General features: G+C 37.3%; 1 protein-coding gene across 45 annotated transcripts in view; it reads right to left on the bottom strand.

Annotated features, from left to right (window-relative positions):
- Nucleotides 1-18,100, bottom strand: part of Ptprd (protein tyrosine phosphatase receptor type D) — a 2,219,644-nt gene that overhangs the window by 271,764 nt on the left and 1,929,780 nt on the right. For 27 of the 45 annotated variants that reach the window (XM_041632288.1, XM_041632296.1, XM_041632300.1 and 24 more), the window contains exons 12-13: nt 10,466-10,611; nt 7,241-7,382 (exon numbers count right to left, since the gene is read on the bottom strand). In XM_041632288.1, the coding sequence (XP_041488222.1) occupies nt 7,241-7,382; nt 10,466-10,611 (288 nt within the window). Of the gene's footprint in view, nt 1-7,240; nt 7,383-10,462; nt 10,612-18,100 lie in introns of all 45 variants that reach the window. The other 18 variants (XM_041632294.1, XM_041632295.1, XM_041632298.1 and 15 more) reach the window with 1 other exon arrangement.

The following is an 18,100-nucleotide window of genomic DNA, read 5'->3' as shown; positions in this document are numbered from 1 at the left end:
CTTATTGGTCTTTTGCTTGCTTGTTTCCTGAGTTTTGTAAAGCATAATTAATAAAAAAGAAACAATTCAGAGACAGATATTGGGATTCAACCTCAAGGTCAGAAAAGAAAGGCAGCCAGCCACTGGTGCTCATCTCAATGTCAGTCTGAAATTGCGATCCTGCCTCTAGGAATCTCAGAATGAGACTGTGTCTGAGAGCTGTTTCCTCCTGTTTTATAATCCTTTCTAAGGCTAGTATTAAAGGTGTTCACCATTGGGATTAAAGGCATGCACCACCCAGTTTCTATGGCAAACTAGTGTGGCTACTGGGATTAAAGGTGTGTATTACCACTGCCTGGTCTGTAAGGTTTTACTATAAGCTGTTTTACTCTCTGATCTTCAGGCAGGCTTTATTTATTAAAATACAAATGAAATGCCACTACATTTTTTGTTTGTTTAATTTCTTTTTTAAAGAAAGAGAGACAAACAACCAAGTTCAGTGAGCAGGGAGATAGGAGGAGCCAAGAGGAATTTGGGGAGGGGAAACATGATCAAAATGTATGTATGGCAAAAAAAAAATCAAGTAAAAATTAAATAAGAATACTGAGCTATATTACATCACTTAGTTTAGCAGTTTAATGTGGGCATTGACTCATAAGTTTGTGTGTGTGTGTGTGTGTGTGTGTGTGTGTGTGTGTATGCTACAGGAATGTGGTATACGCACACATATAGGCAGAGGTCCATGACTCTGCACACTCTCACAGAAAGCCTGTTGTACCACTCTGCCTTGTTCCATAAAAAACAGGGTCTCTCACTGAACCTGGAGATAGGTGGCTGGCTAGCCAGCTCCAATAAGCCCCATGTCTCCACCCCCATAGCACCTGGTTGGTATCTAAACTCAAGAGTTCATGTTTATATGGGAAATGCTCCTACCTACTGAGCCATCTCTCCAGACACCCATTGTTTTTTAATAGGATAAAATAAGTTCCTTGCTCTTCTAAGGAAATATGTAATTGGGACTCTGATAATTAAAGCCTAGATAAGATATTTGGTATATCTGTGCCCCAAATCTCAATGAATTATGCATGCGCAACTTTTAAAGCTACATCTTAATTAGTATCTTAAAATAAAACTAATTTTGAAAGCAATGATATTGAAGTTTTAAAAATCATCCCAATTTTATTAGGGGAAGCCGGCTAAATATCTAGCGTTAAAGTAGAAACATTACATAAAATTGACCATGAGTGTTGAGTTCTGCAATAAACTCCTGTACAAATTTCAGTTCACAGAGCTGGCCTCTGCTGACTTCATCCTATTGGTCCTCATTTTGTAGACTGAGTCCTCTCAGACTGCTCAGTATTCTACTCAACTGTGAGCTACTGGGTCCCTCTCTGATAGCTTATTTCATGCACTAGCTCTCATAGGCCACCAACTGTCCATCTATTTCTTCAAATATTCTTGATGAGGGTGCTTTGGACAAGTTTAAATTTAAGACATCACATAAAATAGATTGCTCTCCCGTATCGAAGGGTAGCACAAAACAAAAATGGGTAGCCATTCCACAAGAGCGGATGAATCCTTTCTGCCTGTAACAGAACCCTAGCTTTTCCTGCTCACACATGTCCTGAAGCATCTGCTCTTTCTGGGCCGTGAGTCTGATGGCTATGGGACTAGAAATCCTCTTGGGTGCCCAGCTTGCCGATACACCTAGCATATCTTTGGACTTGTCAGTCTCATCAATCATGTTAGCCAAGCCCTTAAAAAAAAATAGTCTATCCTGTTGACAGTGCTGGTGGTCACCTTTCTTTGAAATACCCTGATGATACTCCACCAGCCCTGGACCAGTACATAGTCCTTTCTTACACATGAAAGCTCTCTGTGTTTAGCATTCTCTCACTCACTCTGTCTGACAGACTTCAATGCTCCCAGCTTTCACTCATAGGTCTCCTCTCTCCTAAGATGCATCATTTAGGCAGGGTTTCACTACATTTTGCATTTTCATCAGACTCATAAATATCTGTAGATTTATCTATTGGAAAAATGCTATTCTTCTATGATAATAAACATCACACTAACCCCCAAAGATCAGAATAAACAATTTCATGTTCTCTAGATGTTAATTTCTCAAATCTTGAGCAAAATAGCAGACGACACTGTTTCTTTCTGGTTCAACCTGCCACAGTCCCTTTAAGTCAATAATCAGCAGAGACTCCTGTGGCTTTTATATTCATTTTAAAATCATTAAATATATTATTTTACTTAGAGGTCAAGAGAAGAAAATTGTTTCTTACTTGAATGTAGTAATTCATAATGGCATTTATTCTCTCTTTAAAGGCATGGTCTTGGTGAGTAGAAGATGCAGGGACGGTTTCAAGGAAGAGGCATGCACCATCCACATGGCAGTCAAGATGAGAAGTGACAAGCAAACAGGGACAGCCCTGAGGTTGCATACACATCACCAGAGAAGATTCTTTTAACCTCTCCCCTTTCCCGGATCTCCCAATGCTATTTAAAGGGGCCCCCATCTGCCTTTCTGACACTGATACTGATTAGAAGATTTTTTTTTAAGTCCTAAAGATCAAACTGCTGAAAGTCAGCAGTTCCTTTCCATAACCAGCCTCTGCCCCCTGACACCTCTTTCTAGCAGGAAGACGGCATTATACAGCAGTATACATGTTAGCATTTTGTTATCAATTTATCCCAAGCACTCCACTTTTTCATAAGCGTTTTCAAGTAGGCTTCCCTCAGTACCATAATTGTCAGCGAGTTTGTTCTGTGCTGGCCACCCTTCCTTTTGTTTCAGTCTTTCATAAAATCCTTTTGTGTGGCAGTCAAGCAGCTGTGCTTTGTTCTTTAATGTTTCTAGCCTGGATCCCCAGCCGAGATCACTTTATAACATAAACGGCAAAGTACCATTTTCACAGCAGGGACAACTGTGTTCATCTTCAAAAAGAGGCATTAATAAAATGAGCCTGTAATGAACATGCTAATTCTGATCGCAGGATAGTGCACAAAGGCAGAGACATCACTGCCACCTCCCTGAGTGATGGGAAAAGTTGTTCACGTTCCTTTTTTTCCTTAACAACAGCTATAATGGCTTATGCCTTATTTTATTTTTTTGAACAGACATATTATGCAAACACGTCTCTTTTACAATGCAATGCTGCCTCATCTCATGCAAACTGCTCAACATGTTTTACTATCTCAGTAACAGTTACCTTCAGGGAACACACTTTTTCTATCTTGCAAAAACTGACTTCCTGAACTAGGCACGGCATGGAATCATAAAACAGTAGCTGAGCAGAGAGCTGACTGATCAGAACACCAAGCTAAGCCTTCTCTGTACAAAGAAGGTAGAGAAGATAAAGAAGGCACATAACTAGGAGAACAGGGGCATAGGCAGACTGGGTAAGAGCATGTTAGATATCTATCACAGAGCCAGCATGGGAGCTCAAATGACAGGAGCCTGGCCTAAGTACTCTGCATTGTCTAACACCTAGAGGTGGCCATTTCTAGAGTTGTGTCACTTTCTGAACTGTATTTTGTAAACTGCGTAAATGGACTGCGTCCGGTTGGGGCTGCTGACACATTAGACAGCGGCTGTACTCTACCTGTCTTCTGTGGAAAAGCTAGTTTCCCATAAGCAGGTAAGAGAAGCCATGTTTACCACTCTTAGTTGTAGTGATGTTGGTGGTAGCTTGAGGAGCAGCACTATTTGTCTATGGGCCAATATGTCTGGACATAATTCACTAAATTTAGAAAATGTCAATTTTGCATAACTAGTTTGAATAAAATGTATTTCTAGACTGCCTCCCCTCAAAAAAAAAGTTCAAGAAACATGCATGAATTTAGTCATGTATGAAGGAAAGGAATGAAAATAATGACTCAATTATGCTAGAACTTCATTTTAGAGCAAGGGAATTTTGTGAGTAAGAAGGAAGGATTCTTGACCCCTTTCCTCTAGCCACAAAGCAGCAGTCTTAGATGCTTCAGTTGTAAGAAGAGACTTTACAAAGCACTGTCTCCTTTGCCCAGTGGCTGTTAACACACATCAGTAGAATGTGCTCACTCCCAGTTTCATTATATATACATTACTATGTTTCACTGCAGATACCAGGGAAGCCTCCCAGGCAATCAAGTCAGATCCAGAGAACCATTTCATCTAGATGCCAATCCCTACTCCTAAGATGTACCTCTGGTCCCGTGCACGCACCAACCCACAAGTCTAACATTTAATCCATTGTTCTCAGCATTATTCCACAGAAGATAAGCCTCAGTCCTCAGCAAGCTTAGTGATCCCAGCAGCCTTCACTTCCAGTATGGTCTGGAGGAATTACATGAATCCAGCAATCATACAAAGCCTCCTAAAGACCCAGGTACCTAGTGCCTGTACTTCTATAACCACAGAAAATAAAGGTGATAATAATAATAAAACAACCTGAATGGGCACATTCAACCTTTAAGTCCCATTCTGGGAACTACACTTTACAGAATGTATGCTTAACTGCCCAATATCTCATCTCAGGGCATGGCCAGCCTTGAGCTTTAGGTGTCTGTATTGTGAAAAATGCTTTTTTCAGAGTCGGGAAAATTTGACAAAAACTACTGAGGGAAAGAGTCCCCCAAATGATCCTTCAGTGCACACGAGTAGTCAGGGTATTATTATTATAATGTCTTCTGCGTTTAGTCACCCAGGTCAGACATTTGAATATCCAATTACATAGGATCTCGCAGAGCCTATTTGAAATAAATGAGTGCTCTCCATTCATCCTACTTAGACAAAAGCCATCATGACAGTTGGCACATTTTTGGCACTTGTCAGCAAAGTGGGAAGAAAATAAATGACCCATGTAGCTGCAACAGGCCTGTGCTGAGGGCCACTGGACAGCAAGTATAGAGTGGTCTCCATCTCTTGCTGAGTGGGAACTCTTGAATATCTGCCAACATGATCCGCAAGAGAAAGTAAACTCAAGACGGCCAGAAAACTCATTAGCTATAACACACACACACACATCCACCTCCCAAACATTTCACAATGTTCTAAGCCCATAACCACTCGTTTATTGCTGTCCTATTATTAAATGATTTTTTATGAATAGAATTATCAACACCTAGAAAGGTTAAAGAGGCGACCCTGCGAACCAAAGATGATTCCATCCTCGGTTATTTCATGAAATGGAAATGGAAGGAAGGACTCTAAGGTTGTGGCTTTTCTACTTTTCCACTATTCAATGTCACCTTTGAATTTTCTCATGAAACATTTAGAGAAGGAGTAAATGCAATTATCTAAGAAAGGAAGGTTAAATATCTTATTATAATCATGTCTTTCATTCAAATGAATAACATATGACAAGTGGTCATGTAGAAAGTCAAGATCATATTGAAGTTGTCAAACGCATTTGTTTACACAGTGGTGAACTATTTAAAGCACAGGAGACAGGGGTCCAGCGGCCAGGAAACAGGAAAACATATAACCCTGTGAATTTCTAAGGAAAATGATACTTTATGCCAACATTTTGTTGATATGATCATGAATAACTAAAGACTAAGTTAAGAAAAACACATATACTGTTTCCTTTGCAAAAATTCAAGGGAGCTTAGGTGATAAAATCAAAAAGCCCAAAAGTTCTTAATTAATTCTGTTTATTTCACACTCGCTAACTACTGGGAGAATCAATGGCCATTGGATGTTTCAAAGAGTATCACAGGTGAGTCTGAGTTTTGCTCAGGTATGGGCGTGTAAGGACTGAACCTAGTCTCTAGCCTTGCTTAAACTATGAACATACAAATATAGATTTGCATTCATCAAGATGCTTCATAACACGAATATATCACCTACACACACAGATGAATGCTCGCTTAAAATTTAACATCTGAATGTTAATAACTGCCTATTGGATTTTATTTCTCCTTTTACCTTTGCAAATATTTTTTTTAAGTTTAAAATCCATTTATGTGGTTTATTATGAGGAGAAAAACATAGGACTTCTACCATCAATTTTTGAGCTTAATCACGGGTTGAAATTGGCTGGAATTCTTTAGAATTGGAGGCTTGGACTGCATGTGATGATGAAAAACTGTCTTCATGGGTTAATCTGCAATGACTATTTTCTCTGAAGTGGACACTTTCATTGTTCTTAGTTTGGGACTCGGTTTTCAAAGCAGCTTTTGGGCTAAATGTCTAGGTTCTAAGAACAGCAGCACAGGAATATAGCCAGAAGCCTCACTTTAGAGAGAGCTGAAAGCTTCTTACTAGATCTTCCTTTTCACCTGCATGTGCCCTTCCAGAGAATTGAAACTCTAGTGCTGAACTCTAGAATTCTTCCAGCTCTCATCTTGGCTTTAAAGTTTTCTTCTCTGGGGAGCTCGCCACTTAAAACATCTAGAAATTTCTTGTTCTTGTTTAATTTCTTTTCAAATACTGTCAAAATTATGTTAAAAAGTCTATTGAACAATTTGCAAACAATCAATTCCAAAGCAAAAACAAGAGAAGAGTATAACAGAGAAAGAGATAAAGACATACAAAAATATTAGCATGATAATGTGATCTACTAGCTGTCCAGTTAAGCAATGCTCATATTTCTACTCAATAATACGGACTGAAAATATAGCAGTTGGCCACATTTTACACTGCAGTACTATCATGGTAAAGAAACTCCACAAAATAGGCACACGGGAGAACATGCCATGCTCTATCAAACTGCAAAAGCAACACAGAGGAAGAGGCGATTTGCCATCTTATTTTATTCTTCAATGGATACTAATTCAAAAAATGACTAAAAGAAAAGAACAATTTTTGACATAAAAATGTGTATATCTCATCCTTGACTTTGAGCTCACAATTTAGGGAGGGAAGCTCATCTTTACGTACTATTACTTTTTTAATTTAGTATCCATGAGTGTCAGCATGGGTAAAGCAGCATGCACAAGAAACAATAGAAGTAGGAGTTAAAAACAAAACCAGGCACAAAGGAGCAAGCCATACACTTTCCCATCTAGATTTTCTTGCCAAAATCAAAATGGCATCAGGCATTTAAAACAAACACTTTTCAATGTCATTTTCTCTTCCTGATTAGCATTCCTTCAAGAAACAAAGAGATTCACTGTCCAAATAACATTTGGCACATCTCAACGTTTTACTTAAACCCTTTTCTCGTACGATCATACCACAGCACTGGTCTCCGAACAGGCCTCTAGAAAAACACTTGGCATTGAGAATTGCTCCAGCAACACAACAATAGGCTTGAACTTGAGCACTTACCACGTAAAACTGTGAGTCTGGTGGACACACTTATTTCGGCCACGTTATTGGAAGCCACACATTCGTAAATGGCCTCATCCCGTGGAGTTCTTAACGGCTGTATTCTGAGAACTGATCCAGATCCATCATCAAATTCTATTACCTATTAGAGGAAACAATAGCTGTCACAGGTGTTGTTACAAGCATCCACCCCTCAGCTAAACTTCTCAGTGCCGTAGTGCAGAGACAGCCATTAGGCTCCAAATGGACCAAGCATCGGTCTGACAGAGCATTGACATCTAGTAGGGTGCTAGAGCAGAACATTTGATCAATGTACATACCTTGTAACAAAAAAAGACAAAAACTACAAATACACAGGAGTAGACTTCTAATCTCCAAGGAAACCACAATCATTTTCTTCATTAACACATCTAGTAATTATACAAATATGGCACGATTGTGAAGGATAAAATTGAGTTATTGACTTTGACAGCACATGTGCTCATGTGGACTCATTGAATACTCAGAAAATTAAGTGAAAATTTAGGGCCTATCACCACAAATATTTCTGTCTCTTTAAAGGGTTGTGTTCCTAACAATATACATGTATGGTTGAACCATGAAGAAAAACTGCATAAATGTAGTACTTAAGCAGACAACAAGAGGACAGTCATACCCCAAAGCCTGTCAGCACTCGCTAATTTCGTCATAAATCATTCCAGTATTTGTTCCAGCTTAGCATTTTCTGGATTTTTAGGGCCTTCTGGCCATGAAGAGGAGGTTTGCCTCACCAGGTCAAAAATTATTTTCTAAGTACCAGCCCTGAATGCACTGTCATTGTGAGCTCCACTGTGAAAAAGAAGAACCCCACTGGTGATCTGGTTGCTAACAGTAGGGAAAAGAACGAGAATCATGTCTGCAAACCATGACGATAGGTGTGGACAGCACTACCCTTCCATCACAGAGATCGTCTACAGCCACTCACTGGGACACTGCGCTTTTGTAGTGTTTCCACACGCCTTGACTGTAGATACACTAGACTTCTAACAAACCCAGTTCAGAGTTGCTTAATCCCAGGTTCTGTGTACATGCATTAGCATACAGAGGAAGCAGGCTAAATATTTTAATTGTATTCATTTTAGTTCATTATGTATTCCATTTTAATCATAAATTTAGAGATACTAAATGTCTCAAAACACCACTATAAATTTCCAACTCTATTAAGCACACATTTTAACATGAACCTAGTATACATCTAAGAGAGAAAAGTTCCAGTTACTAAAATCTTTTCTCAAATAGTCCATAATTTCACGTAAAATTATTTAGGAGTATTCTATGGTTTAATATAGGAAAATGTATAAAGATCATTATTATAAATTCCAATTAATTATAATTAAATGTAATTGTATATTCTTATTCCTTAACCATTTTGTATACTGAAACTTTTCAATATTGTCACATATTAAAAGCCAGCGTTCTAACTCCCACTTTAAAAAATAATTTAATAAGCAGCAGCCTATATATGCTTACCAGGCACCAGTCACCATATTTAGTATCAACAGAAGTGGCAGGAAAATCAGTTTCATCTCCTCCTCACATGGGCATATAAGGTATGTAAGGACGTGTACGTGTCTGGGTGTGTGTGTGTCTACACAAACTAGCAACTTGTTAAGGCATTTCAGCGCAGGACTCAGTATCACCTCATTTAGCCACTTTGTATAAAAATAATTTCCCCAGAATCTGTTTATATGAGTCTCGTTAACAACTATGAACAAAGAGGATCTCATGCTTTGACATATGTGTTCTATCATTTATTTTTATAACTTTTTTGTAGGAAATCACTCTTAACAGCAAGCATATAAAAGAAAACTTTTGACAGCAAGAAATATTTTAATGATAAAAGGGAAAAAAGGTTGTATACCCCAAATTCACACACACAATGCATCATTTTTAAATGGTAAAAGAAGTTCTGTGAAGATGTTTTAAGACAATCTTAAGCCACTGTGTCTTAAATCCAAATATATATACAAATTAAAATTTATATGTAAAAGTATAGGTTATGATTTGGAGTCAAAATTTTAAATTTCCCTGCTATCCCTAGCCAGCATTGTTATAAATATGAACCCATCACCCTGCCACACTCTGAATGGTGACAACACACGGGGTTTATAGTTGGGAATTTTATTTCTCACCACAGATTATTATCAATTTTCCAAACTGAAATAGGCCATGAAATCTATTAGAAAGTCAGGCAAAAAGGAATGAAGATTTTATAATACACCATCGTCGAGGAGTCTTAATGTCCCCTAAAAGCCACAGGACACTCTACATGGCTTCATTTATAAGTGTGTTTTGCTTCTTGAATGAACAGATTCCTAAGCCACACACTTCTTTCCAAGCACCCCAGAGGAAAGTATGAAGGGATTTAGCACTTCCTCCCGCAGGAAGGAAAAAGTCACCATTGGTCTCCTTACATAATTAGACTGTCTGGCTTTTTATACCAATAAAACACCAAAGTGAATCTCTTATTCTAGTCCATAGGACTAGCGAAGTTGATCCTTGCTGTTTTTTTTTCCTTTTCTTTCTCTTCTTTTAAAAATTTATTTATTTATTTATTCATATTTATTTATTTATTTTGAGACAGAGTTTCTTTGTGGCTTTGGGGCATGTCCTGGAACGTGGAACTCATTCTGTAGACAAGGAGGGCCTCTCCCTCAAAGAGTTCAGCCTGCCTCAGGCCTCTTGAGTGCTGGGATTAAAGGCATGTGCCACCACCACCACGTGGCAATCCTTGCTCTTCTGTTGCCTTTTGGTAAAAGAGACTGAAATCCTTTTCCACAAAAATAAAACTGCATTTAAACTTTGGGACGGAGAGGGTAGGGACTTATAAAATCAACACCTTTCCGTGCAGCCTCTAGACTTGAGATCACTGGATTCTATCTTGAAATCTTAAAAGGAAGCGGTCTTTCTTAGCAGCTGATTCTAGACTGCTCTAGGCCCTTTACTTGCAGAATCTCAGGCATGCTCTCTGCAAAGTCAACTCTCCAGACTCTAAAGTTTTTACACACGTGGATACAAACTCAACCACTCCAACGAACACGTTCTCTATTCTAGAAAGATATTGAGCTACAGGGCTCATTGCTGGTGACATAATTGTCGCACCTCAGTGCTTATGCCAACCCATGACAGAGCAGAGAGTGAATAGATGTGTTCTTCCCCAGAGAAACAGAACAATGGACCTAATACCTCAAATCTCTGGTTGCTGACTTTCTTTCCTTTTTTGTTCCAGACAATTTTAGGTCTTGGATCCCCTGTAGCTTGACAAATGAAAGATGCAACTCCACCAGAGACCCCTGTCTGATCAACCGGAGTTCGTGTAAACCTGGGCGGTGCTGAAATAAGAAGAAATAAACACCACAATTAGCAGAAATATCAAAATACAGATCATTTCCCAAGTACACTTTCTGCTCACAGTACACAGTCTAATTCACATCAGTGTGGGAAGATTGAAAAATGAGCTAAGCACCTTGTGCCTTTGATGGTAACTTTGTGGTCAAGTTCTGTTACCTGGTAGAGCTTTCATTGCTGAAACCTGTATTAAGGCAGAGATCCTATAACATCCAAAACGCAACATCACACATTAATTTTTATTACCAGTATTTAAAAATCCAATTTGTCCTCTGTAACAAAAGCTCATCAATCAAAGTGAATAAAATTCCAGCACATTTGCTTTGATGTTACTATCAGGACACTGCCAGAAAGCAGTGCTGCCATGCCGGGCTATTAAAATCAGTGACATTTAAGTGAAGTTCTAGGAAATTTTAAAGAGACAAGAAATATAGCCTGGAATTAGAAGGCACAGCAGGAATCAGGAAGGAAAAATGGCACGGGGACTTTCACACATTCTCTTGTCACTTTCTCCTCATTTTATGAAAAAGAATGAAGGAGAAGCTTCCCATGGCACAGGGAAAGGGGGCTTTTTAGGAAACTCCCACTGATGACTGACAAAGATAAAAAATGGAAAATGCAGTTTCAGGGTCTCTGTATCCACTAAATATTTCAGCAATTACACTTCTCTTGCTCCTTGAAAAGGCTTTTTTCCTATCCCATATATCAAAAATCTAAAAATCAGTCAGAGTGATGATGTAAGATGTAGATCTTATTTATATGCAAGAATATTCATTGTGAAATCTGATGAGCAGAGGAATATAAGTAACAAATATATATATATATGTAATGTTGATGTTTATGCTGAAATTGATTATACAATGAAGATGAAGTATTTTCTGAGTGTAACCTGTTTTATCATATGGCAGGAGAAATATTTATGAGTCAGTGAAAAGCCACAGAATGATAATACAGAATTCTATCTAAGGGACACCTGATAAGAAAACACATAAAATTATGCAAAGTATAAGAAAGCAATAATGATGATGGTTTGTGAAGTGGGAATACATCAATTGCTTTTTTCTATGTCTTCCTATCTTTGTTACAGATCTGCACAATATTTAAAAGGTCATATTTTGATTAGAGGATATATAATGTCTGTGGGCATGTGTGCACATGTGTGTGAGGATATGAAGAGGTCAAAACAGGGCATCAGATCCCCTGGAGCTGGATACAGATTGTGGGCCACCAAATATGGGTGCTGGGAACTCGTTCAGCAGCAAGAGCTTTTGACTACTGAGCCATCTCGCCTTTCTTCATATTTGAGATATTTTTAATTGTTATATTTGGAAAGTGTTTTGAAGTCAAGAACACTTTACATTTCTATTTTGCTTTCTTTTCTTTTACTCCATTACAGATTTTATCACCCTCTGTTCTTTACTGGTATCACTGACAATAGCTATTAATAGTTCTAGTTAACATTTAATTTTAATTTAATCTTCAAATTCTGGGACTGAAGAAAATAATAGCAACATTTGTTATTTGCTCGTTGCTCGTTGCTCGTTGCTACCATGAAACTCTACCCTCAGTCATGCTTCAACCTGTTGTCTTTTAATCCCATGACATGGCCCGACCCAGTTTCATTTCTCTGCAGACAGGGAAAACAGATGCCCATCTGAGGTTCACTGTTATTTCACAGATGATGATGATGACAGATACAAAGGTAGGTAGGTAGGTAGGGAGATAGATAATTATGTAAGCAGACAGACCGATAGAGGCATTATTGTGGCCAATCATAGTTTTACTATTTCTTCACTGTCAACCTATGAGATAGAAATAAAGTATTTTGCAGATATTCTCCTGTTTTGAGATTTCCTATCTAATTATAGAGTCACACAAATGCAGGAGTGCAGGAGAACAGAAAGAGAGAAATTTCTTTACAAGGTATTCATAGGAGGTGAATCTACTTCTTGTGAACAAATTCAGCTTCTTGATGTCTGAAGCATGTTTGTGTTAGGAAAAGCTAGGAATGAAATGACTCCCCCAACCCTGTTCACTACCACATATAGGATCATGGGTAGAAATGTAAATGAGGTAATTACAATGAATGATGGGAAATACTTAAAAATGATTTTAAATTAACACTGAGAAGGATTTAAAACAAAACAAAACAAAAGAACTAATGTCACTTTTCTGAAAATAATCATGGTATTACGAGCTTTCTTATTTTGCTTTCCACTATTTTAAGCAATGCAAATTGATAATAAATGCCCCCTAGTCAGTACCTAATAAAAAATAAATCCATAAAAATAAAAACAATCTCATCCATAAAACATAATTAATAAAGAAAAGAAAATTCCTAGTGACTATCTTTGAGAAATAAAGTCTGTCCATTGCTTTGCTGTGTTAAATGTCACAATACTGTCAATTTTGAGCCCCTTTAATCTCCAGTCTACATTCCAAAACTGACCAGCCTAAATTAAATCCACTTACATTGTTTTCAAATTTCTTGCAAGATAATAGAAAAGAAATGGAGAGCCAATAGATGAGATGAAAACACACACACACCAACAGTATATTTAATAACCCTAGAACAACTATGGGTTCCCCTGCACTGGGAGCATTTGTAAGGGGTTCTGTTCACTGTTTTGTTTCTCTTTCCAACAAATGCAGGAAAGTTTCAGATTCTTACAATCTGCAAGGAATATCTCCCACGTGGAGATATTCAAACCATAAAAGGAATAAATGTCATTGGTGTATGATGGGAAGTAATAGATGTTACTGATAATCCTTTCAGTAGGCATGAGTGTATAAATAATTGTTGTGGCAAGACCAATTCTAAGACTGATGCAGCCAATTCTTGGCAGAGAGGTGCTAGCAGATATGTAATACAGGGTTAAACTTCATGATCCCAGTAATGTGGGGGAAAGTGAAAATTTGTACCCTCAGAGGGCATAACAACATGAAACATGAATCTCCCATCTACACTGGCAAACGATGAAAAGAACTAGGTTCAACACACTATCATATTTTGGAGTACATTCTTCCCAAATGTTAGCCATGCTCTGAAGAAAGAAGAAGAAGTATGCAATTAAAAGAGCAAAACATAGTTTTAACTCAAACCCCACAAACAAGGATATCACAAAGGAGCGTATAACAAATGAGGACATCACGCACAAGGGTAAGTACAAGGCTGTGTCATGAAGGCTTTCATTCTATGAAAAACAAACATCAATGTATACTTAGCCTGAAGAAAAAGTGAAACAAATGCCAAGAGTATAAAGAGAAAGAGCAATAAAGAAGTGCTCAGTTGCCACTACATAAAGCCCTGGTCTTCCATGACTAATGCAGCTAGCTGGCTGCAATTGCTCCTCACATAAAGCTACCAAGACTGCTTTAAGCAATGTTCTTTAACTCAAGCAGATTTTGACAATATATATGGAGTGAACGAACCAAAACTAGCAAACTACCTTGATCATCCTTAACCACATGTACTACTGAGGATAAAATTTTCTCTTTAGTAGAATTTGTTAGGCATAGCCAGATATTAGCAGGACAAATCCATTGATGAATTTTTAGTATCTATGGAAGAAGATAGGGAAAATTCTTAAAGTTTAAAATGACTCAGGTTTGATATAATTAGTTTGGTCAAATGTGACTCACTTAAAATAGGATCATAGAGCGGAGAACATGCTATAAAGTGAAGAAAGAAATGTGATACCATTTGTCAAATTTAACTCTAATTAATATGATGTTTCTGTGGACTTCAAGGAAATATGTCTTACAGGGAAAAACACTAAGCAGCATGAAACTAATTGGCTTCATTTCTTTTCACTGATTATCATTTCCTTAAATAGAGAGTTTTGATTTTAAAGGGATATTAGTCATAACATTTTTCTCAAGATCCTGAAATGGGAAGGTTATTAACACTGCTATACAATACAAAAGGAGAGAGGATGTGAAGGATGAAGATGTAGGCAGCCTGTATTCAGGAACCGGCTTCCTCCCTTTTCGCGAACCTTCAAGTTGAGTTGTCTCAGACTTGGGCCTGCACATGTCAAGGCAAGAACTCTGAAGAACAGATCATTAACAGGGTACCTACAATAACAGGGTGGGAAATGAAAGAGCAGAAGAAGGTGGTTCAAAGAAGCGCAATAACCAATATAGGCTTTACCTTCTCTTCCAGTCAGAAGACATCATTTTGTGACTTAGGGGAACATGAAGAGTGGCTAGAACTTGTGTGAATGCTACTACCATAAGCTTGATTTTCATTGGGCAGGAGTGCAGGGAGAAGACAGGCCCAAAAGCTCTCGGAACATGAAGAAAGACAGAGGTCCCCAAGGTAATGTGTATGTGAGGAAGACAGAGCTCACGGCACAACTGGGAACTGTGTGGTTTTCCCAATATGTGCTCTGTAAACTTGCTAACATAGGGGTGTTTTGCCTTTAACATGGTCACGCTTAATCTGAACTTTCTCACTGGTGTACCTATGGCCAACCAAGGCCCTAAAAGTCAGTCCATTAAATGAATTGCTTACTCCATTTCCATTTAATATGACTTCCTAAACAACCTCTTAGCTTTAAATTTTGATTTAGAGGACAGAACACTTTTAAATGAATTAAATAACTATTCTTAATAATTTGCATGCACTAGAGGAAGTGATTTCATGATCTTATACTCAAGGATTTCCAGTCGTCCCAAAAAGTGTACTTCTGACTTTATCTTATAAACTGAGAGAAAGCTTTAAAATAATATAGGAATTTGCAGCAAAAAGAAGAGGGGGAAAGATCAAAAGAGAACCAGGGAGATTTAGACCCGAGAGACTTATGAGCTTCTAGTATAATTGTGAGGCCCTGTTTTACTATTCAAACACAGAAGGTAGAAAGTTACAGATATGCCACAAAGTTCAGACACAAGTTACCTAGGCTCCAAGTTCAGCAGAGTTGACTACATTCATTCTTAAGTAGTCTATATATATGATCAACATTTGCCCATAAGAAAAATCAAACATGTTAAAGTCCTGGCTATTGATTCTCCTCCTTAAGATCTCTCAGTGATGCACTACTATGACTACAGAAACCACTGCTGTTACTAAGGTCTCAGCTACAAATTCTCTGGAAAAAGCTGCTGGAGTGTGCTCATATTTTATAGACAGGAGCCTCTATGCCGCTACCATTATTTAAGCTCATAAACGTTGGTTTGCACACCAATGGACAGGAAAAGCAATAGGGAGAGAAAGAAAGCAAGGGAAAGTACTTGGCACACTCGATCTGACTTACTGCAGCATACACCCCACTTGAAGTCTGCTCTCAATGTCTAGCCTATGCTTTTGATACTTGAAAAACTCCTTTCTAACATTGCAAAAGCAGCACATGAAAGCACACTATGACCCACATCTCCCTAGACTCCTCTTCCCACATGGCCACTTCTGTTTGTGGCTCTTCATGTCACAGAGCTTCAACCCTCCAAACTCCACATCATCTTTTGACACATCCATCCCATGACCAATTCCTGGGCCACTTAATACACTTTGAAATTTTATAGATCTTTATTTTTATACCCAATAAGAATGGCCTTGCTTTTCTTCCTAAAATGTATATTAGAATTAACTGAAAGCCTCGGAGTAAAAATGTACAGGTGTGTGCTGCCTCATTCCCAGGCCCATAAAAGAGAAAATCTGTTGGGGAGAGGACTAGGCAAATATTTCTATAGTTGAGAGCTGTGACTGATATCTCCAGTCTGATCACCCTCATGCCAGGGTTTCATATATTTTATCAATATTATATATTACTGTGGAGGGTTTTATTTTCTCTTTCATTCCTTTGAGTTTTGTTTTAGTGCTTGTATAAATATGTAATGGTAGCTATGTATTTTCCATTCACACAAGAGACAGGGAAAAAAGCCCACAGTTGTCAAGTAAATTAGAAAATTTGATTAAGCTTTCTAGATTTTTGTCAACTGCTGCTAGTAGAATTTTCCAAACACATGTCCACTTCTGTCCACCATGTACTTGATTTTCTGCCCTCCATGCACTGGTACATGCTCTTCTCTTGAGCAAAATTACTTCTCTCATGTTATCTAATTTAGAGATTATACTCATCTTCAATCAGAATAAAATCCTCCCAATGTCTATCTGAACAGTCATTAAATATATAACACAATTATATTGAAAATATATCTAGTTCAATTAATACTTAGAAACCAAAATTTTATATCATTAAAGAATATAGATAGACTTTGTCTTAATTGTTAAAGGATTCCAGCTGCTTCTATTTCAGTATCATCGAAAGACTCCAATAATTCTTTTTAAATAAATAATCCTTGTAAAGACATTAACAATATTTATGGCTCACTCATATTTATATATAACTCTGATGTTCTTTATTCTTAGTGTAAAAGTCCAGCAAGTATGATAAACTATTACATATAGAAATCACTATGAAAAGCTGACAATTGTAAAGCTTATTAGAAATTTGAATAGGTTGGTCTTGATTAATAACTTAAGTAGAAACACCTATGTTATATCAGAGGTCTTACTGGCCATGCCACTGATAATACTAAAGATTATGACTTAATCACTGCCAAGGTTTTAGCTACTTAAAATGAGAAACAGAAGGTGAAGAAGAAAGATGATCATTTGGGAAGGGTGCTAGCTGATTCCCAATCCAAAGAGCAAACTTCTTCTAGCCTGATCTGAACATTGCCTATTGAGACATAAGAAGGTCATGCTTAGTTATGAAGTCACAAAATCAATAGGAAAGAAGTGACTTTGTAGAAGAACTCATGAAAATATTATTGTATACTGTAAAAATACTTTCCAAGTTTAAAAAGGTAAAATAGTCAAATACATCTTAGACTTCCAAATTCATTTCTGACACTCTCATGCAGGAAACTTGTCATAGAAATTAATTAGATTTCAGCAGTTTTGATTTTATTGCTAGGATTCTCTGTCCATTTTAGTGACTTCCATGGACCTCTATGATTTATTTTACTCTATCAACAAACTATAAAATCACATATCTACATACAAAATACCCTATATTTTAAATTAATGTAGATTATTATGAGTTATAAAAATTTCAAATATGCTAAATGTTACAACTTGTAAGCTTGGTTTTATTTGTAAGGGCTGTTGTTGCAACTCATTCTTTGCTTTTAATTAAGAAGCATTAAGGGAATATTCAGTAGAAATTTAGTTCAGTTCAGATAATATTTCCCAGAAGATTTGGCAATTCAGTTGAATGACATTTATATCTTATCATCAACAGAAGTGACTTATAAAATAAGTGTTAGGTTTTCCTTTGAAAAAAGAACTAAGTCATCAGTGTAATAGTACTACAAATAAGAATAGTTTCATCTAGCAATATAACATACAATTGTAGAAAAATACAATCTATGATCTAGAAGGAGTTCAAAACACAGAGTTTTTATGCTGTTTATACAGACATAACTATTCATTTCTTTCTTTCTTTTCTTTTTCTTTTTTTTTTTTGG

Source organism: Microtus oregoni, unplaced genomic scaffold, assembly GCF_018167655.1.
Source record: "Microtus oregoni isolate MIOR12 unplaced genomic scaffold, Mior012 000041F_ref0000270, whole genome shotgun sequence".
NCBI lineage: Eukaryota > Metazoa > Chordata > Mammalia > Rodentia > Cricetidae > Microtus > Microtus oregoni.
This window is presented reverse-complemented; position numbering and strand designations above follow the sequence as displayed.